Consider the following 27829-nt stretch of genomic DNA (forward strand, 5'->3'; position numbering starts at 1 on the left):
ACAATCATTTTAGAAACAATATTTCTCAAGCAATGATCTACCCAGAACAAACATATTTACAAACAGAACTTGAGAGATTGAAATGTACAAAACACTTAGTGCGGCCTGGTAGAGAAATTGTAAAACAAGTTATATATAAAAATAAACAAATAAACAGCCAAAAAACTGTTTTCATTTTAAGTAAGATGTGAACTGGACTGTGAACATGTTTCTCAGGTCTGGCAGAACAGTATCTGATTCTATAATGAACAGAATAAACAATAAATGAAAGATATAATAAGTCTATGACACACTAAAGTGGTGGCCAACTTATTTCTGTTCATGTTGTCACAAAATAAACATGCGAAACGTACTTTTGTAAAATTCTACTATTATTATCTGACTTTATGTTGAAATGCCCACAAAATGTTAAGGATGTCACAATGAAATAAAAGACTTGGTCAACTCTCGGTTAGCTAAATGACAGTGTCATCTCAGAATTTAGCAAAAAAGTTATAGGGAACAACACTACATGGTAGTGTTTTTTTCCTTGGGTCTATTTTAACATTCATCTTAAGATGCAACCACATAGCCCCTGGACTGATACTACTGTAGATGCAGGGGCACTATCCCACTGCATGCCATAAAACACCTCCCTGAGGAGTGACAGGGCATAAGCAGTTACAACCCAGTAGCCACGCCTTCATGCTGACCACTACATCACCGTAGACAAGGTGAGAGTGCCACCGAGATCTTAACTGCTGCAAATAGTCCATTTAGTCTGCTCAGGGACATCACAAGCTTAACAAATTCTGCTAGTCTGTGTTCTGTTCTGTGCTGGATCCCACTGACTGGTGCAGAATCCAGACTCAATAAGACCAGCAACATGGAGGAATGTTTTGCAGGGAAGACTAAAGAAAATAGCAGCTGATACAAGCAAAGCTTAGCATATCTGAAATGGTGTTTAAAAAAAATATACAGAATATAAAGCAAAGTAAAACATAACGGCAGTGAGCGGCTGATTTTATAGGCAAAACAGTTCTGTTTGAAACATATTTCTTTTAACGTGAATATAAACATGCCTTAAAACTGAAGCTATCAAGGTTGGCAGTACATATACTTCAGTGTCAGTAAGAAGCTACAAATGGAAGCATTAACTAAAACTTTACTCTGTTGACCTCATTTTGAAAGGTGATAAAGAAAATTACCATGGATTAAATGCCACCCATATATTATAAATATCCATTTTAATCATTTTGTACCGGACCCACACTTGCTCTATTGGGCTGGTCGTTTGAAGTGCTTTAGAGACACTTATCTACATTCTTGTTCATAATACTAATATGGAAAACCACAAATCAGCTGAAGATATCACAATTGCAGGGCAATTTTTGAAATGTTTTTGTTTTTCATTTCAATCTGTTTTTAATCTTGGGGTGACACTTTATATGAGAAGCTAGGACAGAGAAAAAGAACTAAAAAGTAGTTTAGATAGATAAAGACAATAAATAAAAATAAATGAATTCCCTTCAGCATTTCACTTTTCCTCTTATCTACTTTTAAATGTTTGTTAGTTTTTAGGAATGTCCCAAGTCTTTGAAATGAAAGACTTGGTTTTCTTCATATACTTTTTTTTATAATAAAAAACAAGTCCATCTGTGACAGAATTACTTCATTAAATTGTCTGCTGTTTTTTCAGACAACACACATATCCCTTTACTTTTTTTCTCTGCAAAATCGACCAGCAGACAATCCTCGTGATAAGCAGTCAATCCAAATCCAATGAAAATCTTGGAAACAGGCTGACACATAAAAACACAGACAGACCCCAAGAGCCAGTCCTCAAATTCTTTCACCCTTGGTCCATTTTCAAGCAGAGGCTATATGATCTTCATGCAAAAACTTGCATCTTGCCATTGGCCTCTGGAATTTGAGTAATTTGGGTCTGGGCAGGGACAGCAACTGCTGGGCTGGGTGTGGAATCCGACCAATCGGAGACGCAGTGAGGAGAAGGACTGGACCAGTGCTCAGGAGACTCTGGAGACGGTGTCAGGTAAGGGTGCTCACTGGGCAAATGAGGGTAATGCTTGGGTGTGGCATCCATTGTGGATGAATAGCTGTGCTGGGAGGGAGGGGTAGGGTAATCCTCCTTTCCTGCCATGCTACCACTAGGCTGGGAGGGGAGCGCCTGAGCTGGCTGAGCTGCTGATGTGGCTGCCTGGGGGACCTGAGCAGGAGGCTGTGGCTGGGAGGACTGCTGAGGCATCTGCTGCTGCTGGAAGAAGGCTGGTGGGGCCTGTGATGTCTGGGGTGTTGGTGGGGCGGAAGCCATGCTTTGCTGGTTGGTAATGTTGTGATTCATGAGCTGTTGCTGTGGTTGCTGCTGTTGCTGCTGCTGTTGCTCAGCAATCAAAGGCAGCTTTACGGGGCTTATAGTGGGTGTGGAGGTAACAGGTGTTGGCTGCAGCATGGGATTACGGTAGATCTGCTGTTGGTGCATCAGCATGCCCTGTTGCTGCATGGCTGGACTCTGGGGGTGCATGCCTGCCTGGCTGCTCTGCACAATATTCACTACCTGTTGACCACATTGGGATGAAGGGGGCATGCGATTGTGCCAATCAAAGGGCACGCTGACAGGACTGACCATGCCCATATTTAGCCCCATCTGGCTTGAATTCAGCACATAGCCATGGTTGATATCTGATGTCATAGAGACGCGTCCCTGCAAGGACATTCCTCCACTTCCTAGATCATTGAGTTGGGCTAGAGACACTGCAAAGGGGCCACCTCCCTCTAACATGCTGCCATGTACCATCGGGGTGTTTGGGACAGACACTGATGGGTGGAAAAGCCCTGGTGACTGCATGGCGACTGGAGACGTGGGGTTGGTGATGTAGCCAGCATTGCTAGCTCCCCCATGAGGTGAGTCCAGTGAGTCAACTGGGGACAGAGTAACTGAGCTCTCCAGTAAGGCACTCTGCATGTCCAGGGTTAGCTTCTTATTGCGGGCCTTCACTGACTCCTTCAGGCTAGCGGCATGCTGGCCTCCCAGGCTAGAACCTTTGGCCCCAGGCCGACGGTTTTTCTTACCCTGTGGGGTGTTCTTCAGATTAGGTAGAAAAGCGCTGGGAGGACACATAAGAGGAGACAAGGTGTGTCCCCCAGTGAGGTGGTGACCTGCTCCGCCATGGCCCTGGGGGCTCCTCACTGTGTTATATTCATCAAGAAGCTGTACAATGTCATGATGCATACGCTCTTGAGCAATGTCTCTTGGCAGCCTGTCCATATGGTCTGTGATTTCTCTGTTTGCAAAGTGAGCCAGCAACACCTTCACAGCATGACAGCTGCCCTCACGGGCTGCAAGAAACAGTGGGGTTTCCTCCTGAAAAAAGAAATAAAATTAACAGAGATTGTTAGATACAAACACGTATAAAGGTGCAGTTGTGAAAAAGTGTCTTAAAAACAATATAGAAGAATGACATACCTTAAGATCTTGCATATCTTTGTTTGCACCATTCTTGAGCAAGGCAATAGTGGCATCCACATTGTTGACGGCAGCAGCCCAGTGCAAGGCAGATTTACCTAAGACACAACAAACAATTCAAATTAAGAGAAATGATTTCAGTATAATGAATGCATTGGGAATGCATGCATTAGGACATGTGTGATAAATGGCACATACTTACCCAACTCATCAACTGCATTAACATCTGCATGGCACGTGATGAGCTCCTCTACCATGCCCTCTACTGCCAGCCGTGCAGCCAAGATTAGTGCTGTTGATCCGTCGTACATACGTGAGTCAAGATCCGTGGCTCGGTTTCTGATCAGAATCTAGAAGTGTGTGACAGATTAAATTTTAAATTTTAATTTATAAACAATTGAAATGTGCAAGAAATGTGCTACAGTATTCCAATCACATTCCGATGTAGCATATCAAATAACCAGTATGTGTTGATTACCTGGAAGACACCCTGTGCATCTGCAGCTACAGCAGCATGTAATGGGGTGCGTCCCGTGTTGTCCTGAGCATTGGCATCTGCTCCAGCATCCAGCAGCCTCTTGGCAGCATCAGCACGTGCGTAGCGAGCAGCCAGGTGAAGGGCTGTCTCACCAGTGCGGTCTGTTTGGGCTGCAAGGGATGCACCCTGGTAGATTAGGTCAGAGATGATGTTGGCAGAACACTCTTCATTCTCCTCCTCGTCTGCTACCTCAGACTCTAAGCCACCTCCACAGAATGATGCCAGCATCAGAGGTGTAAAACCATCTGTTAGGAGATGAAAACAGGCGTGCGTGAGTTAATGTCTATTTGGTTGCTGAATTATACTGTAAGAGGAAAGTATAAAAGTTATTTGCAAATGACAGTTTCAATTTGAAAACTTTACTTGATATCACTACCAACCTGGGCCTCGGACATTAACATCCATGCAGTCACTTTCAAATTCTCCTTGGGGTGGAGTGAGGGGCATGGTGGGAGGCACACGGATATCTGCAGCTGCAAGGTGATGCTGTGTCCACTGTCTGCAGTCCACTGTATCTTCAGCGTCTGAAAGCATACTTGGCTCCTCAACCTGAAATTACAGGAAAAGATTAAAAAAAGAGACAGAAAACATTTTAAATGCAAGTGGCTTAAAAACATACACACACAGACACACATACACACTCTTGTGCTTCTGTTTATGTAAACTGCAAAACACTTGCAAAACTGACCTTGAGCCTTTTTGGTTCTGGGCAGTCTGTATCTATCCACTGGTCACTATGATCTCCGAGGAGAGATTCTTCCACAGTTTTTGGCATGTGCCTGTTGGCAGATGAATAACAATGTAAATCCAAGAGGGGTAATATTTAATTAAAAAATGAAAGCACTTCAATTCAATTCAATTCAATTTTTATTATATACTCCCAAAATACAACAATACTTGCCTCAAGGCACTTATCATAACTTACTTCATTCCCAGAGCATCCTGGCCCACAGGTTCTCTGCGGTTTTTGTTGCTGCTGGGCTCCTTCTTGAGGAAGAAGCCTTCAGGGAACCACAGGGTGCTGTGCTCTCTTTTTCTGCGAGCAATTAGCATGCCTATGATAAGGATGACTAAAAGAAAAACAGAAGCTATCCCCACCACCATCAGATAGAAGGGTAATTCAACAATGGTGCCATTGATTTTTTCACCTGTGGGGAGAAGGAAAGACATAATTACACATTTGTAACTTATTAGTTGTAGTTCATTTGTGCATAATAAGTATCCCTACTCACCACGGACTTCTTTGAGGGGGTAGGGGAACTGGAGCCCTTCTACTGCTGACAGAGCTCCAAGGTACTCTGCAGCACTGTCAGCTGTTAAGAAGCAGTCCTCCGTGCATAAGCGGTTGTCTATTTCTACATAGACTATCGAGCTACAGAAACAGCAGAGAAGCAAGAGTTTAGTGTAATGTACAATCTACAGGAAAGGCTTAGGCTTTTATTTTACTGTATGCCTGACTGACCCAATGACTTCCAGTTCCCGCTTCATGCGTGCGCTTTCGCGGGTGTAGGGTTGGATCATAGCTTTTCCATTGCTGTCTAGCCTGAAACGGACTGAAGTGCGTAGGATAGCACTTAATTTCTGCAGAAAAACTGTCCCGGTGCGAAGAAGCTCCTCTGGAGGCATTAGAACAACCAAAACCAAGACGTTCTCAGCAAGTTTTTCTGCAACTTTCGTTGCACAGTCCAGGCCATCCCAACCACACTCTTCTGTGTTGCAGCCCTGGTCACATTTTCCATCAGCATAGTGGTCGATGCAATAGGCTTCATATATTGGACTGGAGATGATATAAACAGAAGGTTAAGCACGTGAAATTTTCTCAGTTCTGTAAATACTGGCGAGTATCCTTTAAACTGAAAATTTAAACTCACTTGCAAACTTTCTCCTTAGTTTTGCAGTCAAAGTTGTCATACAGACAGTCAGCGTTGTTACAGGACTTGTCACACTGGCTATTGTTGAAGACACGCCAGCAGTGTGGGTCTCCACATTTATCCCAGGGCTTCATCGCTAGAGAGCAGTCACCGCCGTCCCAGTGACAAGGCAATGAATTACATTGTTTGTCACAAAAACCATCTGCAGCTTTGGCATCACAGTCTGCCAGAGGGCATGAGGGGACTGGAGGGACAGTGGTTCTGCTGTGCTCACATCGTCTGCCCTTCCATCCACTGAGACACTGACAGTTGAAAAATGGGAAGCTGGTCTCTTCAGTGCATAGTCCTCCATTGCGGCAGGGCATGGCTGAGCACCCATCATTGCTGCGATGCTGACACTGGGGTCCACCATAACCTGGTAGACATGTGCAACGAGCCCCTCTTAGGGTAAGTGAACAGCTACCTCCGTTGTAGCAGGATAGCTCCCGACAGGACATGCTTCTTTCACAGTTAGGCCCTGCATAACCCTAAGAGAGACATAATTTTTGGAGGTTGATATATGAACCTTTAAATCAAGAATGCTGTAATTTAAAAACTAGGAGGCCAAATTACAAGCTTTTCATATTTACACTTACAAGTTGGCATGTGCAGGTGTATCCCTGAGAAGAGCTGCTAGTTATTGAACAGACTCCTCCATTCTGACAAGGCTGAGACTCACACACACTGAACCTACTCTGACACCTCCGACCTAAAAAACAAGGTATAGTTAGTAAAGTTATACATTTGGTCAACAACAACAACAAAAAAGCACGATGAAGGTTCATGGAGAATGGGAATTGTTCATAGGTGTCTAACCTGTGAAGCCGGGCTTGCAGACACATTGGTAGTCATTGGGCAACTGTATGCAATCAAGACTGTTGGAAGGAATGCAGGGCTGAGAGAGACACTCATTTATGTCTCCTTCACATCTTTCTCCTGTGAAACCAGGGGGACAGTTGCAGCGATATCCACCTACTCTGTCCACACAGGTGCCATTGTTTAGGCACTTAGGAGGCGCATTGCGTAGCCTTGGGTGTGGAGCACAGTCATCTTCGTTGATCTCACAGAGAACACCTTTAAAAGGACAGGGTAATTATAAACTCTTCGTATACATGAGATATTTATTTTGTTGTTTTTAAAATAAACTGCAAACACCGGCGAGCATTATTTGAAGTGGGTTTAATAACATATTGCAATATGGAGAAACACGTTCCAGTCAAACACCTAAGCAGATGGGCGTGGTTAGCTCATGTCTTATATGACTTGACCAAACTCACAGACAAAGAAAATTCCTCCACACATCATGTGAGTCTATACCTTCAGCTCAGCTCATCCTTGAAAACCTTCCCCCTAACATGGAAACTACGACTTTACATGCAGCGCCTGGATGCCTTCTACTCTACAATAGGCCCTCTGTGAAGGTGCAATAAACATGAGGCCCACTTGTGATAACATTCTACATGCATACAACTAAGTGAGAAAGTGATATTGCTATTACCAAAGTGATCCATACATAAGAAAAGAAATCTGCCACCAAAGTATTCACTAGTAAGCATAGGGTTTTGTTTTACATGTGCTTACATACCCAGGGTGCCAGGGGGACAGGAGCAGATATAGTGTCCCACCAAATCAATGCAAGTGCCTCCATTCTGGCAGGGATGAGACTGGCACTCGTTGATTTCTATCTCGCAGTCCTTTCCGGTATAACCTGGCATACACTGTAATGACACAACAATTAATGTTTGAAAGCAAAAAAGAAACCCAGACTGTTTTGAAATCTGACAATTAAAAGGAAAAGAACATGTTAAAACAAAGAAACTTACATCACACTGGTATCCTCCCACATATCCCCTGCAGGTGGCGCCATTGCGGCAAGGTTTGTCTTCACAATGATCCACTTGATTTTCGCAATAGCTTCCAGTGTAGTCATTAGGACATTTGCAATAGTGAGTATTCCCGGTATTAACACAGTGACCACCATGGTGGCATAGTTCATCCGTCTGGAGCCCTAATAACATAGATTTGTGAGCAAAGTTTACATCAGTAACTTAGTCACAAACGCAGACAGAGGTTACATCAAATTGTACCCAACATTAAAATACCTCTTTGGCGGGCAGCAGCTTCACAGGAGACTCTAGGGATGTCACAGTAACGGCCAGACCAGCCATCAGTACATTCACAGATGAATGAGGCATCCTTTTGACGGCAGCGTCCTCCATTATGACATGGAGATGCGCGCCTGCACCAATCAACTGGCGTCTATGTAAGGAAGAGAGCGACTGAATTTAGAATTTATTTGTTTTATTTGTGTATGACAATTAAAGTCCTAAACGTGAAATTTCAGGGGTGCATTTAAATATTTGTACCTGACAACGGTTGCCAGTATAGCCCTTGGGGCAAGAGCAACGGAATGACTCCAGGGCATCCTGACAAATGCCTCCATTGAGGCAGGGCTGGGAGTCACACTCATTGACTTCATACTGGCAGTGGGACCCGGTGAAGCCAGAGCGACAAGTACAGGAATATCCATTGATTTTATCTGTGCATGTCCCCCCATTGAAGCAAGAGCTGTGGACATGTGTGAAAATGTAAGCTTGTACTTCATTTTACCTAAAAATTAATTTTATATTCACTTTATGTTGTATTGTATAGCTAGATTATTTTTTTGAGTACATGATATAGCTCCAGATACACACCTTTCAGTACAATCAGGGATGTTTGTCTCGCAGTGGATGCCAGTAAACCCAGGCATACAGGTACAGGTGTAGGAGTTAACATAATCTGTGCAAGTGCCTCCATTTTTGCAAGGGGAACTTTGGCATTCATTGATCTCTACAGAACAATGAGACCCTGTAAAGCCTGGCAGACAGCTACAGTGGAAGAAGTTCACACCATCTGTACAGGAACCTCCACTTAGGCAGGGATCTAAAAGCAAAAGAGAAGAAAACAGCTTTGGGCAAATACAGTACCTGCACATGAATTTGGCATTTTATTTATTAGTAACAGTCATTTAATAATTATATGATAACTGTAAGTGTAAACAGCAACTCACTAGGTGAACAGTCATTGATGTCTGTTTCGCAGGTTAGCCCAGTATATCCTGCTCTGCAAGAGCACACAAACCCTCCGAGCGTGTTAGCGCAAGTCCCACGGTTTTTGCAGGGGTTTGAGATACATTCATTCACATCTCTGTTACACAGCTGACCTGTAAAGGAAGCGTTTCACAAGATATAGCTGTAAGCTTCCAATTAGACTATCTATGCTAAGCACTGAGATGACTGAATACAAAATTTGCGAACCTTGCCACCCTGGTGGGCATTTGCATTGATAACCCATGTAATCTGGTGTGTGGATGCAGGCAGCATGATTGGCACAGGGATTAGGAGAGCAAGGAGTAAGGACTTCAGCACAAGTGGGTCCACTGTAAGGAAGCTCACACAGGCAAGTGAAACTTGCCACGCCATCTACACAAGTGCCCTTGTTCAGACAGGGACTGGACTCACATTCATTGATGTTCACCTGGCAGAGGTTACCTGTCAAAGGACAAAGGAGACGAATATATGTATGGATTAGCATATTTTTATGTACCACTAGGGGGAGGTAGACAATTGCCATAGCCTAAGATGAAAATTCATGGAGGACATCAGATATGTTTAGCTATTTCTTCTCTGCTGCATGTGCTATACGTGTGTATTCTGCTCTTTCTACTGAACATTTTAAGGTTGATGGTGTGTTTGGCTACTTTGATGCCCTCTCACCTCTGAAGCCTTGGCGACACTTGCAGGTGAAACCATTGAGTTGATCAATGCATGTGCCAGCATTCTGGCAGGGACTTGGCAGACAGTCGTTCCTGTCCAGGTCACAGTTCTTTCCCACCCATCCCGGCTCACAGTCACAGCGGTAACTGGAAATACCAGAGAACAGTTAATAAGCCAAAAATGTTCAGTTTGTAAGAATGAAATAACATTGACCTGATGTATAAGTTATAGGATTAACCACAGTCTTGGATGGAGCCCATTTCAAGATTATGTTTCCTATGTGCCCATCTGAATCACTTTAAAGTTTAAAAAAGCTGTTAAATGTATATACCCATTAATGTCGTCCCTGCATGAGCCATGGACGCATGGGCCACTGCCACACTCATCCACCTGAGAGTAGCAGTAAGGAGGCTTAAAGCCATCAGGACACAGGCAGTGAAATCCATTCTCTTCATCTATACATTTTCCTCCATTCCTGCAGGGGCTAGATGCACACTCATCTATTTCCACATTACATTTGGGACCTGCAAGAGAAATGTTATACATAATTAGAGTTCTTTGTCAACATTTTCAGTGAGGATTTATTCACACTGTTATTTTCATAAGACCTTACCAGTGAAGCCAGGTTTGCAAACACAGTCATAGCGATTAATGCCATCTTTGCAGATGCCATAGTCACATGGGTTGCTGGCACAGTCATCAAAGTTTATCTCGCAGTTTGTACCTGGGTGCAAAAAGAACTTTTATATTAAGACTGTAGACATTTTAACAATTTTAACAATGCAGAAAATCTTTCATTACATTTCAGAACAAAATTCTATATACATTCTTTATAATAAAGTATACTAAAGAGTCTAATTCTATAGCATTTTATATATTGTCACAGCATTATTGTTATGTTGAAGAGCAACGGCATTAATAAAGGGAATAAATCAATGGCTTGAGTTAACAAAGTACAAGTACATGATACGTTGTGGGATTTTTCTCTTACCCGAGGTTCCATGTTGGCACTGGCAGATGTACTTGTTGACCTGGTCCATACACTTGCCCCCATTCTGACAAGGGTTGCTGTGGCACTCATTTAATTGATTCTCACAGCGATACCCTGTGTAACCAGGTTCACAGTTACAGGTGTAGCTGGCAATGCCATCAATGCAGGTACCATGGTGACATGGGTCGGGCTGACAGTTGTTGATGTTACTTTCACAAAGTATGCCCTCATAACCTATAGAGGGGAAAAAATTCATTAAGAATAAATTAATATTCTGAATTAAAAAGTACATTAAGAATTAAGAATAAGAAGTGCTTTTATATATATATACATATATATGTGTGTGTGTGTCTGTGTGCGAATGTTAAATGTTCCTCTTTCTCTTTAGCATAACAGTTTTTTGTTTAACTTTCTCTCTCTTTTTTCCATGTTTTGTATGCTTGCTTTTTCATAAAAGCTTCTACAGTTGGGCTTTTGACCACTGTGGTTTCCATATCAACGGTGTCTGTGTAACAGACAAGAAACTTGGTGTGTGTGGTATGTGTTTAGAGCAATGCTGAGATGGGCAAAGGACTAAAGAAGGGCCCTACACAGGCCTCCCAGTCTTGCTATTGTTCTCAGAGTTGGAGGGAACAATAGACTGCACCACGTCAAACAGGGCCACTTCACTCAACAGAAGGGGCCCAAAAACACAAGGAACACCAAGCAGCTGGCCACTGAAACAATGACCGTGCTCCTCAGTAAGCACAGGTCCAAACAAACATATTAAATATCAACATATAGCTACAGTCAAGCTTTACATACAGACTTTGAGAGAAGCTTTACACGTTGAATGCTTTTGTAACACAAACATAACTAAATGTTAAAGAATTAAAGTTAAAAATGCAGCATAAGGTGTTGTAAGGGGGTTTAAAGATGAACAGATGTCAGGGTAATGACCAAGCCTCTTTTCTTGGCAACTGCTGGTCCTCAGTGACCCCATGGTCCTGAGAGCCGACGAGGGAAAGAGGGGGATTAGGGGCCTCAAGTCAGTCTGTTTCATCAGCAGACACCCAGAGAAACTCCCCATAACACAGAATGCTTAACAAAGGCCTGAACAACTGGTTAAGGCTCATCTGCTATTTTGTCTTTGGCTCTTCTGCTTAACAATTGTTAAGTAATGAAGCGCTTACCTTCAGCACAGCGGCACTCAAACCCATTGGGCCGATCGTAGCATTTTGCTCCATTCTGACAAGGCGTGCTGGCGCACTCGTCTATGTCTATTTGACACATGGTACCCGTAAACCCTGGGACATGCAAACACAGAGGTTAAAGGTCAGAGAGAAGGTCCAGCGAAAGGGTCCATGCTAAGGTCAGAGGGCAGATCTTCTCTCCGAAGAAGGGCGGAGGTCTTTGACTGGCTAAGGTAGGGTCTGAGACCTCGACTTGTTAAAGACAAACTATCTATGCACTTGGACCAGGTTAGAGCTGACAGAATGCAATAGAAAGCCTGTGACCTTGAAGATTTTTCAGAGGAGAGACTCATAATCAAATGATACATACAATATATTATTATCAAATGGTATGGAATATCAGGACATGGACAAGCAACGTATCCATCTTCAGCTCAACTAAATTTTGACACATTTTGTGCATGAAAATGCTTATATATACACTGAAAGATTATGAACTGCAGCGCATATAATTAATATTAACAGTTGACAGAGGTTCAAAAACAACAAGAACAACAATAATAATAATAATAATAATAATAACAACAACTAGCTTGAATAGTCTGAGAAACTGGGCAAGCTTGAAATCACTGGGCACAGTGCCCAGACAGGGGTGAATTGGTGCATTGGTAACACACTGCTCAGTTGATTAACAGTGTCAGGACGGTCTGTGTGTTGATGCTTAGCCTGGTAAAGGGGGTGCTGGAGGAGGCGGTGGGATTGTTTTTTCTTTTAGGGGAGCTCCGCCAGCTCAATAGCTAGATGGGGGGCGGAGGGGGGACGTCTGTCCCAGATGTAAATTGCGAACCTGGAAAAGAATCTCATTAGTGGGACTGCTGTCCCCCGCCCCCCCCACCACCACCATGAGGGCAAGATGAGGGAGGCTGCTGTCCCTTCTACATTCCATAGAGGAGGGAAGGGTCACAATGGTGCCTTTGTTCAGGCAAGGGGATAGGCAGACTTTTGGGCCTGGCTTTTTATATGAGTGCTGGCTCTAAATACCAGCAGGCAAAAGTAGTGAGGCCGACCCTCCCTCCACTAGTCCTGGGGACATTTAAACTTTGGCTTTCTGCTTTTACTAATGCTGTCAGTGTATTGCAGGTGTTAACCAACATATTCTCACTCCCAAGCCTTTATCACTGTTCTCTGCAAAGCACGGTAGTGCTCCAGAAAAATCAGCTTGCCAAATAAGAAGTAAATTAAAGTAAAAAATATAGATATCAAAAATACAATTTTAGCATTAGAAAGCTGGAAATGAGTCAGTGGTGTAATTCATAGGACTTTGACCCAAAATACAATAGTTTGCAATCAGACTTTTAATTTTTTAGTATCCAAATGCTTTTTGGCTTAACTACTTGAGTTGTTTTTGCATATGATAATAGGTCAAAAAAATTAATCACATGGTAAAAGATTATTACTTGTTAAAGGTATTTAATATTTTCAAATCTGTCCTCCAGTTTGTTAGTTGCCATTGTGTCTGAAAAAAAGCAATTCAAAACAATTTTACCTGGCTGGCATGTGCACGTGAAACCATTGACCATATCCCGACATATCCCATCATTCACGCATGGGTTACTCTCGCAGTCATCCACATCAGTCTCGCAGTATGTGCCCACGTAGCCTGGAAGACAGAAGTGTTCTTCTTTTTAGAACTTTTTTATTGCTTTTAAACCTGTTTCTCACTTTGGAGTACGGGTCAGTTCAAGCCAACATGGTGTGTACATAATTCTGTGTATTGTGTAGGAACTTTTTTACTTGTGATCGTTTTACACTTGCTTTTGCTAAACCACGGCATCCAATTCCACTGAACTGAAATCGCCACGCACTACTGTCCATAGAGCTTTGCTCCTCCTTGGCTCAGTGTCCCATTCAGCAGATGCATGTTATGCTTTTTACTTTAGGTCCTTCATTGAGGTGAAACAGAATGTGAGTCAGAGTCTTGCTCCTGTGGTGAGGCTAGCGTGGAATCAGAAATAATCAGTAGCACCACATGAGCTTTGCCAGGCTGACTGATGATGAGGAGGGTGAGGAGGAAGGCCCTGTCTCTGGAGGGGGGAGGGGGACAGGCTCTGGGAAAGAGCCTCTTTCCCTCTCTGTGTATATGAGGGGTGCAAAGTGGAGCACAGAGGGGCCCTATTGTTCCACTCCATTCCCACCACTCTACCACTCATTAGTATTCACAGCACACTCCTCCCCCTAACTGCTCGCCCTCTCTCACATCCAGTCCTATAGACCCAACTCCCGGCTCTAATTTGTATAGCTCCCAAAACCCCAGCATGCATGTAGAACTGTGCATGAGAGTTTCACTGTGTTTTTTGTCCCAGAGTGTCAAAACTATCACTCAGTCCAAACCAATACTCCATCTGGTGGTACAGTGCACTGAGGATGGAGAGGTGCCTCCATATAGCCAGTGTTTAGGGAAATACATTACATAACCTTCTACACTGGCAGTATGGTGGCATTATATATTGTGTTTCTTTCGAAGTACAAGTTTTCAAAAGTATCTTTTGGTCAAAAGTGATTCTCTTGGATGATAAATCTGTGTTGTGCCAGAGTTTGAGTTTTAAAAAGCTGTTTTTAAAGTATATTTTAAAAAAAATTAAGCTCACCTAAAACCTGAGTGCAGGATGTAAAATTGCAACAATAATTTATGTAAGCATAGTTAGTTTATTAAAAATAAAAAAAGAAGTGATTTTTCTCTTTATCATAATGGAGTGGCCATACAAAATGTCTTTGTACCTGGCATGCAGATGCAGGTGAACTCTCCAATCCGGTCAAGACAAGTGGCATCATTCTGGCAGGGCATGGACAAGCATTCATTGATGTCAATCTCACAACGTGGGCCGGCATATCCCCGGCCACATTGACACTGGAAAGACCCCTCTGTGTTCACACATTTTCCAAAATGCTCACATGGGTTTGCACCTGTTGGTAGAAGGCAAAGGATTAGAATATGGAACACATTCAGAAGAAAAATAGATACAACAACACAGCATACACAGCATATAACAACAGGACCTGGATTTGGCAAGAAAAAAAACAAGCCAAAAAAAAGCAGACTTGCCAATTGAGCATTCATCCATGTCCTGGTTGCAGGCACCCCCTACAAAGCCAGCAGGACAGGTACAAATGGCACGGCCATTAAGAGGGTTGGTGTCACACACTGCTCCCTCATTGCAAGGGTTGCTTACACATGCATCATCAAGGTGGCATAGCAAACCTGTGGATAAAACACATATATCAACAATTTATCATACAGGATTAAAAGGGCCAAATAGGCAGATAGAAAAGCCCACTTACCTGTCTTTCCAACTGGGCACTCGCAGAAAAAGGATGCTACACGGTCATGACAGGTGGCGCCATTGAAGCAAACAGCTATTGCACAGTCATCAATGTTCTCACTGCAGTCATCTCCAGTCCAGCCATTGACGCAGACACAAGTATGGCCACCAATGGTGTTGAAGCAAGTACCCCCATTATGGCATGCATTGGGTTGCATTTGACACTCATTTACATCCTCAGCGCAGTATTGTCCTAGTGGGTAGGTGAAATATGGGTTTGAACATATTTTCTATGTACATGACATGTATACCTGTATTTAAAGTTAATTTGAAGAGCTATACCTGTCCATTCTGGTGGACACTGGCAGTTGTATGTATTAACTCCATCTACACATATTCCTCCATTCATGCACTTGTGACCTGGACAGTCATCCACATTGTTCTCACAGTTGTGTCCTTCAAAACCTGAGACAAATTTAAAGACAAAAGCCTTATAGCACGCAGATACAGTGGCAAACACATCCATTTTGCAGACACTAACATTTCTGCTCATAATCTTAAATCATGTTTTGTATAACAACCCAAGGTGAGAAGCAAGATGAACAGTAAAAGGGTTCAATGGGTGTTTAATTGTTTACATGTTCCCACATAATGTCAGCAACAGCACTGACTCTTGCCTGCTTCAGAGGTCAACACCCCCCTCTGTGTTTGCTTGTTTTATAATCTCTCACAGTTTCAATGACTTCCTCTCTGGCAAAAGACATTTCCTGTCAGCTCCCAGTGGGAAACCAGAAGCCCCATAAAATAAATTCCTTCTGTTGTGACAAGAGCAGAGAAGGTTGCAGGCCGCCTGCCTCCAACTCTCCCACCAATCCATCCACCCTTAGAAGCTATTAAGAGCAGACAGGAAGCTGACATAAGACAGAGGATATAAAACACCAGCAGCAGCATTAACAGCTACGTCATCAGGCTGGGAAAATCTGATGCCCGTAGCAGTGGAGCGACCGTGTGTTTGTGTGTGTTCTACTGCTCTGCTAAAGAGAAATTGTACCTGGTAGGCAAGCACACTCATAGGAATGATCGCTGGTCTGTCGACATGTGCCCCCATTAAGGCACTGAGATGGTGCACAGGGCAAGGTGGACACCTCACATGTGCGCCCGCTGTAGCCTGGCTGGCACTGACAGCGGAAGGACCCATGGATGTTTATGCAGGTTCCACCATTGAGGCAAACACCAGGCTTGCGGCACTCGTCAATGTCATTGCGGCAGTTCTTTCCTTGGAAGCCAGGCGGACAGGAACAGTTATAATGGTTATTCCAATTGACACATCGGGCTCCGTTGGCACAGGGACTTGTCGCACAAGCATCAATGAGGGAGCAGTCTTGGCCTGGGAATCAAATAGTGAACAGAAATCAATTTGATACTTTGAATTTACTTGATAAGATCTGACGTTTCCAGTACATATGCATTCTTTTAGACATACCTCTGAACCCTCTCTGGCACACACAAGTGTACTGTGTGACACCATTGAGCACCTCGCTCTTGCATGCTGCTCCATTCTGACATTGTGATCGAAGACATGGATCCAGGTGTTGACAGAGAGGACCAATGAATCCGGGACGACATCTAAAAACACACATATAAGGATTGTTTTAGGATATTTTTTCTCATAATATATAGCACACATATTAGTAGAGCCACAAAAAAGAAAAGAAATACAATGAAAAGACAGAGTTAGGCCATGTGTGTTATTGACTTTATTAGTCGCACACTACTATTTTCAGTTGGAAAACCTAATTTTCTCAGTGTCAGCTAACATTCTCCAGTTTTTCCACACCCCAGTTCTTATTTCTGTTCCCATATATGAAAAAGAACACACCCAGAAACAGTTTGGAAATTTAACAATTGCCAACAAATACTAACATGAGGAAAAACAAGGGTTGCACACAGTGCTCTTTAACAGGATAGGAGAAACAGCTGTGGTGTTTAAATTAAACAACTAACTGTCCTCTTGATGGCTGTATTCTAAAACATGTGGTGATATCAGTTTATTCAAAACATTCATTTATTTTTTGGGTTCCATTACTTTTCATTCTGCAACTACCCTGAAGACTGGAGTCTGAGGGGTGACCTATAATTGCCTTGTCTCTATTCAAGCTGTGTAGACATTGTTTGAGCTTGACCCAAACATGCAGTACAAAGAAGCTGAGATAAATATAAAAACAGGGTTTCCAGTTGCTCTCTATGAAGCTCCTATGGGAGTTCAGGCAAGGTTTGGAGTGCTGGTAACACTACACCCACAGTGAAGCCCTTGACTGAGGACAGGAACCCTCTTCAAAGAGGCTGATGCTTATGGCTGTGAGGTGTCAGCTGGGTTCTGGCCCACCCTTGGGCACTGTCATCTCTTTCAATGGAGAGAAACCCTGGGCAGGATCAAAAATGGGTTTTCATCTGTTCTCACTTACAGGATAATGCATTTTTTCATTCTTACTTTTGTATGTGCAGTCCCACTCTAAGAAAAAAGACAAAAAAGCATAAAATGCTCTCACTCCTGGCTAGGAGGCTGAGGCTGCTTTAAATTAGGCGGCAGGGAAACCGATCCAGATCTTGATTTTCTATGACAAAGGATGCTTTGTTTCTGGCTGGTCTAGATTGGTGGAACAATAGAAAACTTAAGGTTTCTCGGTTTTGTTTAATTTTTTTTTCTCCAGCTTTCAAAAGCAATTTAAATTGTGAACTATGCATGAAAGCACACAAGACTACCCACAAGAGTGTAAAAATATATTTTTAAAGTGATAGTTTGGTGCTATGTTGAATTTAATTGTTAGAAAGAGAATATAGGGAACTGACATCTTCCAACAGAACATGAGACTTCATTGGAAAGTTAAACTGAAGCCATTTGAATGCCTATGTTGAGAGACAGATTTTGCGCATTTACTACAGCTACTTTTCCTTCTCCTAAACCCCTCCTCCTCTCATGAGGCTGAGAGGTCAGATGTTAGAGGGTTCCCTGTTTGATTGTGATGATAATGTCACTCAGGCTACAGAGTGTGAGGAGGGGATGCTCCACAGGAGAGACTGTCTTTTGAAGGTGCAATTGGTAGAGAGGGAGATCAAAAGGAAACAAGAGTAGTCTGGTCCATCAAGAATGTCATGTCATATTTCCTGTAATCCCTGGTCCTTTGCTCTGAAAACACAGTACTCACTCGTAATGCACTATTCTTGTTGCCATAGTAACCTCACAGATGAACAAGCAAGCTTGACACCCAACCAATCACCCCTACCCCCCAACCATGGTTCCCATGGCTATTTGTCATGGCTTGGCTGGGTTTATTTAGAGGCAAATTAACTATGTCTGGAATCTAGGGTGTCACTAAAAATGAAACACAAATGTGGAACAAAGCGGTCTTTGAAAGGACTGATGAACAAAATTGCTTTAAGAGCTGAAAGATACAACGCAGACTGACAGTCAAATTCTTCTGGAGCCATATTTGACTGCTGATGAAAACCAAAAAGCTAGAAACTTAGCAGGCGTTGTTCTCCAAAGACCATCATGACTCTATGTGGAAAGAAATCAACAACTCACTCCAGGAAGTAATGTGTCCCCAAGTGTATGTTGATATACAGATTAAAATATTTATTTGGAATTAATGTGTTTTCATCTATTAACATACAGGTATACAAGTGTATCTGTGGGTGGGCTTATAAAAGTGACGATAGTAATAACGCCTGATAAATTATTTGTCCTCCCTTTCAAATGTGCAATGAAGTAAGCAGCCAAAACACACATTCTTTTGTCTAGACCTGACTCCTTGCCAACATGCTACTCCCATAACACACAAATCAGAATGCTATCAGCGTAGAGACTGTGAGAGACATGCAACTTTTGTCCTGGTTCACACTTCATACCACTGTGAAAAGTCTGCTTATCAGGCTCTTTATAACCTTATGGATTTCACTGCCCATGGGAACAGAAGGGCAGGATCTGTGCCTTTGCGTGAGCCCAACTTTAATTGTGGCGGATGTGAAAGGCAGGTGCAGTTTGCTGTTGTGCAATGGGCCCCTGAGTCATACTTAGTGAGTGTCAACATCTGACCTTGGAGGAAGAGCGTACAGCAGATGAGGAAGAGGTCTCTGGGTGCAACAGAGAGACGGGCAGAATGAGTAATCTCTCCTTGTCAGCACATATGAAGGTTTTTGCCAGCTGCAGTACTGACACCATGCATCTGTCCACATCTGTCAGAGTACCTCTAGTTGTCTAGCATTTAGCTCCGGTGCCAGACTTTAAGCCAAAACCATTGAGCTTCTTTGCCCATGGGAAAAACTTTGTAACCAACACACACACAGTCACAAACACAAGGCATTTTAAATATCTCAGAAGGTATGCTCAACCTTAACAAATACATGCATTAACAGTTCTGCCTAACAAACACTGTTATGTGGAGGCACCACTGCAACAAAGCAAACACATGCAACAATCACTACACACCCAAACACAAAGAAAAAACAACTTACAAACAGCCTCAGGCTCTGAGGAGTGGTTGTATCATGAATGCATAAAAGAGAAGATCCACTGAGGAAATTATATAAGAAGGAAAAGAGAAATAGCAACCTTGTCAAAGGTTTAATTGAGAGCTTCAAATACAAATGATTATTAAACATCCAAAAACAAAATGGGATTCAGTCAGTGTGCTTTGATTGCAGAGTTGTTCTGTATCAAGTAACGTGATATCAAGACTAAAACCATTGGATTTATGTAAGTTCTGTCACTTGTTACTTGTGTAACACAATGCCAGTTTTCCTGGTTTCTGGGTCACTGAAGCAGGGTAACCTGAGCTCATCCTCTTCTACACAATAGCGGCAACTCAGCCAGAGGTCAAAGGGCGGCTCACCTGTGAACAAAGAGGCTGTAATCTCTGACACGGTTCGTACACACAGTCATGCTCCACAAAACAACAACTATAAAGGATTCTTCTTATCTTAGGGGGCATTTTCTAAGACAAATGGAAAGGAAGAGAAACAACTGAACTATCATGTTTTGACTTGGGACAACTTTTCAAATTCTCTGTTGCCTGAAAAAAGCTAGTCTTACGTTTTTTAACGCTTGAAGTTGGTATGACATCATATAATGAATCTATTGGAAAAGTCTTAAAACATTTCCTAATACAACTACCTCATACCCTTCCCCCTCTTTCCACAAGCAAGCAGGACCAGCTCTTCTCTTTTATGAAGAGTCCACACTGACACCACACTGCCAACAGGAGCCCATCTCCACACCCCCTCCTTCCAGCAACCTCCTCTGCTCTGCTCTCTCCAGCTTGGCTCTCCTTTTCAGCAGAGAGCCAGATTGGGGGTTGGGGAATGTTTTGTGGTCCAAATAAAAGAGCTAAAGTAGTCAGAACTTCTTTGAATGAAAGTGTTGGGGGGTGGGGGAAGATGGTAGGGGTAGGAGGGAGTGGGGGGCAGTGACCCAAACAGCTAGTCTTTCAGGCCTGGGCTGTAGCCTGGCAACAGTAACCCATAGTGAGACAGAGCTAGAGTGGGAAAAAAGGGGGGTGATGGGAGACAGGGTTTCATAAGGACAGTTGGGGCACTTCAGAAGACTGATCCTCCTACATATGCAGGTAGCTCTGAGCGCTGTGCTAAACCAATTCAGACTCATAATTAAGTACAATCATGTCCAAAAGGATGACTGTTTCACAGTCTAAAGGCCAAGGTTTGTTTCAACAATTGTTCCTAGAGACACAATGAAAGCATTGAACAGTCTAGAAGCTTTCCACAGCCCCCCCCCCCCCCCCCCCCCCCAAACATGCATATTAAACATGTGACTAGAAAGACATTTAACTTACTCGAGGAAAAGTGTTAATTAATCTAACTAAAAAGCTGGGAGGACTAAGTGAATCCTTCTTAACTCTGATAGTCCTATCACAGTTCATACTTTATCAGTGAGAGACTATCGTGTATTATAATAATATTAATATAAATCCAGAATTCCAAGGAAATACCAGACATTTCCTTGGCAGCGAGGAAAGCACATATCCACTGTACTGAGAGAATAAATAGGTCCTGTTGCTAAGTGCTCACTAATACACTTTCCAAAAAAGTGTGTATGTGTGTGTGTGTGTGTGTGTGTGGGAGGGGGGGGGGGGGGGGGGGGGTGGAGATCTCACGCACAATTCTTGCTACCTCACACACTATCGAAACAGCTTCTAGTGTCAGTCTGAAAGAATACACCCTCACATTTTTCAAATAGCAATGCATTTGCCCAAAACCACAATGCATGAATCCTAGGGTTGAGGTCTTTCAAAGCATTCTCTATTGAACTCCACCACAAAACCCCACCCAACCACCTAAACTGAACCAGATTTTTTGGAAAACTTTGAAATTGAAAGGGCCCCATCCCAATGTTAAAGTCAAAGATAAACTACAATGACTTATCCAGTGTTTTGTTTTAATTTTGGATTAAATAGAACTACGCCAGCATCACTTAAAATTGTTCACACAAAATATCACATGGATTGACTGAGGTCAGCACAACCTCTCGCGTGCTTATTGATGTGAGGAACTGTCAAAAGTTCTTACAAGGAAAATGTTTATGTTGCCCCAAAAAGCACTAAAGATGTTAAAGAAGTGTAGAGTAATAAAATATTCAATAAAACCAACACATGGCAAAAATGCAGCAATCAAGTGCTCTTATGAAGTGGCAAAGTGTTTAAGCCCACAACACCTCAGTATTTTTAATTAAGAAAAGGTTATGGCTTAGTAAAATGCTGCCTTGCTGGAAGCAAAGTGTTTGTGGAAATTATGCTTAGTGGAAAAGTGAATGCCTTTTCCTGAATCCTTTAATGATGGACCCATCCCTTCCTCTGCTGACAGGGAGGGAGACACTGGGGAATTTTTCACTGGCAGACCTAAGTTATTCTAATCAGACCTGCCTGAGTGTCTCTTCAGAAGTCATTGTCTCCTGGATAAGAGCAAACAACCAGGCAATGAAACTTCACATCCAGGCTTATCCTTAAATAAGCTTGCAGTTCAGACATACATAGACATCAAAGAGAATAATTTGCAAATTCCAACAGGTTGTTTCAGGGGTAAAACCGACATAAATATTACTTATATGCAATGCGTAAGAAAGTGCATATGAATTTAATTTCCACATTCTCAGATAAAAGTTCCAGGTTGCAGAGTATAAGGCAATGTAGCGCAATGTATCCAAGTAATGAGAAGTGGTGGAATTAAACACAATAAAGAAAAAGATCAGAAAATGGAGAATTATGAAGTAATCAAGCTGCTTAAGCTTCTCTGATAAGACAGGATGTGTGTAGCTGGGAGGTCAGAAGGCACCACTTCCTTTGAGGGAGCCTGGGAACCACAGCTCCCAGTCTCCAGTCATGAACCACAGAAGAGAAGGGACAGCAAACCAATATGTTCCCCCTAATGGTGTAACCTCTTTGTCAGATAGCACTCATATCCTCATAGATATGAACACTATCCTCTTGAGTCATTATACTTTTCTGTGCTTTCAATTCGTCTGTAAAATGGCAAGACAATGGCTCCATCTGCCTGGCATGACAGCATGAGAGTTAAGACAGTATTTGCCTTCAAAATGGCACCATAAGAATTTAATAATCAGCCAAATCACTATGAATTCTTCAATGAGACTGCTGGAATACTCTCTGCACAGTCTCAGACAGTACTGTTTAAGGCATTCCGAAAGGGGGTAGAAGGATGAATGGATGGGAGGTAGAGACAATAACCTGAAAGCACCAGGGGGAGAGGAGGAATCTTGCTAAGCATTCCTTTCTAATCCACTATAAAGATACCAAAGAAAACACTAGCCCCAAGGTGCCGTGTACTAAGACAATAATATAATCTGTTTCTTTGCTATGGTCTGTCACTTAATATGTGCTTTGGCATGAGAGAATGCAACCACTTATTATTGAATTGGGTTCCTTTGAAAGTGTATTTCTTATCTGCTTGTATGTACTATGTATGTTTAACCCATCCAGAGAAAATCAAAAACTTCCTTATTTTTGCCTTCTATTTTGCCAAAAGTGAAACAATGTAGGCAGACAAACTCCACAGTATCTTGACATGACAAAGAGGGCAAGTCAAAGGTGCCCTCTTTATCATGCTTTAAGAGTCTGGGAGTTGCTACAGGGTCATAACAAAACACTCCCAATTTATATGATAACTCTGCTACTGAAGCCAAGGGCAATCCATTTATAACACGGGTCTCAGATAGCAGAGAACTTCCATATTTATTTTCATTCAGCTTGGCAGATCAGAGGGGAAAGAGCTGGTTGTAATCTGTGATCTGCCTCTGCCCTGATAGACAGAGGATGAGTAGCTAGAGCTAGGACAGCATGCAGTGAGAGAAAGAGCAGACACAGTTGCTGTTACTGTGTTACTGTGAGAGAGGCAACATGTGCTAGAGGGACTGTGGGCTACCGGATTCATTCCTCCACAAGCTTGTCTCTCACAGTATGGGGGCGACTGACTGCTCAATGGCAGCACCTGGCCCTATGCTTTCCCTTTGTCAAGATCTGACTTCACTGGATTACCATCACAACATCCACCAGCTGTCCTATATGCAGACCCCCCGCCCACACCCTCACTCCCTCCTAGCCAGCTTCTCTCAACCCATTCCCTACCCCCAGTCCAATTCCCCCAGCTGGATCTCCTCTGAATGACACCCCCTCAATCTGCCTAATTATCTTTCCTCTGTCCATACTGCTGTAGCACTCTTCAAGCAGGGTGGAGCTGAGGGGCCAAAGGCTGTTCAACTACACTTCCTGACTGCTCACCTAGAAATTACACTTTCAGTGACACTATGAACTCTTCATTGTCAAGTTCAAAACTCTGTGGCATTGTAAGATTGTGAAGAATATTTATTGTGTATCAAAGAGAAAAGCCTTCCAAAAATTTGTACTAAACCATCTGTAGATATGCTTTTAAATATAACTTTTAATAACATTAAATTTTACTGTATTATATCAAATAGTTAGAAATAATGGAAAATGGCAGTCGGTGCCAAAATCTCGAGCTCCACACAGACAATCAACCTATTAAAACTAATAACAGTGACTGATTTTTACTGAGTGACAGAAACAACTAAAACTGGCATTACAAAGTTGGTTACCTGAGAAGGAAACCACTATAATCAGAGACATATAAAGAAACAAACAAGATTTCATGCACTTTGAAGTTATGCTGTGAAAAACAAGACAGAGGATACATTGGTTTTGGAACAGTGTCTGGAACAGTAACAATGGCAACTGTCACAGACACTGTAATACAGTCACTTGAGAATCTGTTTTCCTGTAAGAACAACAAATAGCACAGTAGCTGGACAACAAGGAAGGGCAAGTGAACTTCTCTACATGAAGTGATGTGTCCTGTTCTATGGAACAGCTTTGCTTTCTATGAAAGTGCTTTCTGCTGTTTTTCTAAATTCCTTTCAAATGCCAAAGCACATATCTGCCTCTGCATTTTGTTTCTTTCCATTCTACAGTGGCCTCACATTGCTGTGGCCTTTCTTCTCTGCCTTCCTAAACCCTGTTCTAGTTCTGGTGCCAGGTTACAGCCAGGTATCTGGTGGAAGAAAGGATCTTTTCTCCTATTTTGAATCTCCTGTTTCTGTAGGCTCCCAGGGGAAGGGGTGGGGTGGCTCCACTACTCATAGGACTGGTCTGACCACTCTCATGTGGCCATGCTCCACTCCACTGCTCTCCCATATTATGGGCCTTTTTCTACATTTGATGTCCCCTTCCATTGGAAAAAACAAAACAAAAAACAAATATCTCAACCTTGTCATTCTTAATGATTTTTGGTACTCTACCAACTTAGTAATTACACATTCACCGCTCCCACATCACTAACATATGAACACACTCATATACACAACACAAAGGATCAGAGGAACAAAAAAGGCAAACACAATCCCTGTGATGTAATTACACTTAATCTGGAGATTAATACACTTAGACCAAACACTGGGAGTGTTGTGTTGATTTTCACTCATAGTAGTTCAAAGTAAATTATGTGATCGTGAAATGAAGTTTAAAAAAATCGGTCCAAATAAAATTATACATTTACCCAATAAAAACAATCCTGGCTATAGTTAATGATTGAAAAAATGTGGGTAGTGGTTACTAGTTTCACTTGCAGTTAAGTTACACATTGACTAATGTGTAATTACTTCTACTGGGAGTACAGGAACTTTATACAAGTGCAACGTAATGCACAAACATACACACAGTATATACATGTGTGGGGATGTGCTTTTGCCTTGAACAAGTCTATTCAGGGTATTGGATTAACTTAGGTCCATGCAGTATGGTAAAGTGCTACCATCTCCCATAAAAGAGTAAATTTACTGTTTTGGAAGGATACAGCTGGCAAACAAGGAGTTTCGTTTTAAAAGTATCTCCTCCATCTGACCCCCCTCAGGCATTTTTCCTGAAGTATAGGGTTTTTTTCTTTCCTTTAAAATGACCCCAGGGCAGGACACTGTAGACTATTTAACTTGACTATTGTAATAGCCTCCTCATTTGAAAAACAAAAGCTTTGACAAAAGATGCAAAACCTCTAAACTGCAGGAATAGGCAGGACATTAAGACAATTAGTTAAAAAAAAACAATTTAAAATTTTCTAAAGCTATTTAAGGAATTTAAATAAATAGAAATTGCTTTAAAGCTGAGGCTACATTGAATAAAAAAAAAATTGAGCCAAACACACAAAGAAACGCTCCTTTGGCAATGTGCAGCAAGATGTTGTGATTTATGACTGAATGAGCTCCTTAACAGGTGCAAGAGATGAGTGTGTTGTCCATGCATTTCCAGACTTGTTGATGCTCATCTGTGCAGGTCTAATCAATTTGTTCCATCTTTCACCACTGTTATGTGGGCGTTATTATCTAGACAATAGGTAATAACAGGGGCATTTCTCGCTCCTTGTTTAAGACAGAGAAAAAACACCGGAAATCTGCCAGGTTATACACAAAACTGTTGGTTTCGAGCATTGGCAAATGGTAGCTATCGCCCTTTGCGCTGGTAGGTTTTTAAAAAAAAAAATGTTGCACTTACATGCATCGAGAAGGTGAATCTAGGCATGTCCCTCCATTTTCACATGGCCTGTGTTGATCCACGCAACGGATTCCTGTGGAAATCAAAGAAAGATGTTAAAAAACAACTTTAGTAGTTGTCTACAAATCATCATAACCTAATTTACATAACTAATCAAAACTCGCTGATAGTGATTTCTAGACAACAGTCCTTTGCCACTTGTTACATCTTGTAGACACACCCGCACATGTCCACTAAAAGAAGATACATTTCTGCGTTTCCTTGATAGATATGCATGCTAAAGTACCGAGTTGCTTGTGCTTAAAAAATTATTTGTTTAGGAGAGAACATGTTTTGGTATTCAGTTAAAGTTTAAACCACACATACAAAAAAAGTTAATCAAATATTCTAAATTCCTTCTGCGCACTCTGGGTTTTGTCACCTTGCCATCAGACCTTTCCCACACAGTTAAACTAACTTTCCTGCAGGTTCCGAATTTCTATGTTTATCTATACAGCAATGAGTGGTTTAATCACACGAACACCAGCTATTTTACACATGATGCGCTAACCCGAATCTGCTACAACGACCTGTTGCCGCTGTCGTGCCAAAATGTGATTGTCGGTATTTAAACCGCTGACTTGACTTATTGACCTATAATCTATCAAACACGTCTTTCCTGAATAATATTGAATCATTTTGAGGTAGTGTGTATTTCTGTTTGATTATAATGCAGAACACAAAGTGAGTACAACTATTTATAAACAACGATAATAGACATAAATACCACGTAAAAACAACGACATTTTTTTGTGAAAGACGAGAAAACAACTAAAATTCCAAATAACTACCAAATAAATAGACGAACAAAAAGGATAAAAAGAGAAACTTATTAGTACATATTAGTACTCACTGGTAGCCTAGATAATCAAGGATAACCTCATTATTTGGAACTGGACGGTGGCTCGGCTGTCCAGACAAGTCCAGTCTAGCCTACCGGTGGGTATAAATCTAAACTGTGAACTCAGGTATTAAAAGTGCAAGATGACTTACCTTCACAGACATGCATAAACAATAAAAATGACAAAAGAATCCATGGAATATTCCCTTCCATTTCGGTGGAAAAGTTTCCAGCGTTTGAAGTATTTTTTTAGTAGAAATACATCCTTTGTTAAGTTCACATGAAAAGCTCCAAAATCGATGGGTTCTTTTTCATAAAGTCAGCCGGAAAACGTAGCGTTAGATCCTAATCCCGTAATATCCTCCGCAGCTCGGCCACGGCTGCTGTGATTCTCCTCTCACCTCCTAAAACTTTTGAAAAAAGTTTTGCTTCCCGATCTGTCCCAGCGTTTGGGATTACTCCGCCTCTCCGCTCTCGCTCTCTCTCTCTCTCTCCCCTTCTGTCTATCTTTCGATCCCAGCCCCCCCACCCCCCCACCCCCACCCCGCGCGCGCACACACACACAACGATGATCAGGACTTCTTGCAGCAGTTCAATGAGGTCTGGACTAAAACTATAAACAGTAGAGAACTTTCCTGGCATGTTTGACATTTTGTACTGACAGACCTTACACAACTGCAACTGTGCGAATAACCCCTTCAATTTTGAAA

At 42.2% G+C, this 27829-nt stretch overlaps 1 protein-coding gene across 1 annotated transcript; it reads right to left on the reverse strand.

Annotated features, from left to right (window-relative positions):
- Positions 1-104: 104 nt before the first annotated feature.
- notch3 (notch receptor 3) lies at positions 105-27515 on the reverse strand. The gene is made up of 33 exons (XM_085351705.1): positions 27272-27515; positions 26240-26312; positions 16636-16778; positions 16204-16539; positions 15495-15617; positions 15172-15405; positions 14936-15091; positions 14611-14796; positions 13379-13492; positions 11833-11946; positions 10661-10894; positions 10283-10393; positions 10001-10193; positions 9670-9815; positions 9211-9444; positions 8964-9116; positions 8608-8836; positions 8278-8479; positions 8014-8170; positions 7735-7919; positions 7497-7629; positions 6728-6985; positions 6508-6620; positions 5873-6399; positions 5464-5778; positions 5234-5373; positions 4927-5149; positions 4690-4780; positions 4382-4550; positions 3942-4246; positions 3666-3813; positions 3464-3561; positions 105-3361 (listed from the first exon to the last, which is right to left on the reverse strand). The coding sequence occupies exons 1-33, from the start codon at positions 27330-27332 to the stop codon at positions 1871-1873; spliced, it is 7395 nt and encodes a 2464-aa protein (XP_085207831.1). The 5' UTR covers positions 27333-27515; the 3' UTR covers positions 105-1870.
- Between the last annotated feature and the right edge of the window lie 314 nt (positions 27516-27829).

The sequence above is a fragment of the Diplotaxodon limnothrissa genome, linkage group LG4 (assembly GCF_057381915.1).
Source record: "Diplotaxodon limnothrissa isolate DT_005_m linkage group LG4, D_limnothrissa_male_GT1.1, whole genome shotgun sequence".
Lineage (NCBI taxonomy): Eukaryota > Metazoa > Chordata > Actinopteri > Cichliformes > Cichlidae > Diplotaxodon > Diplotaxodon limnothrissa.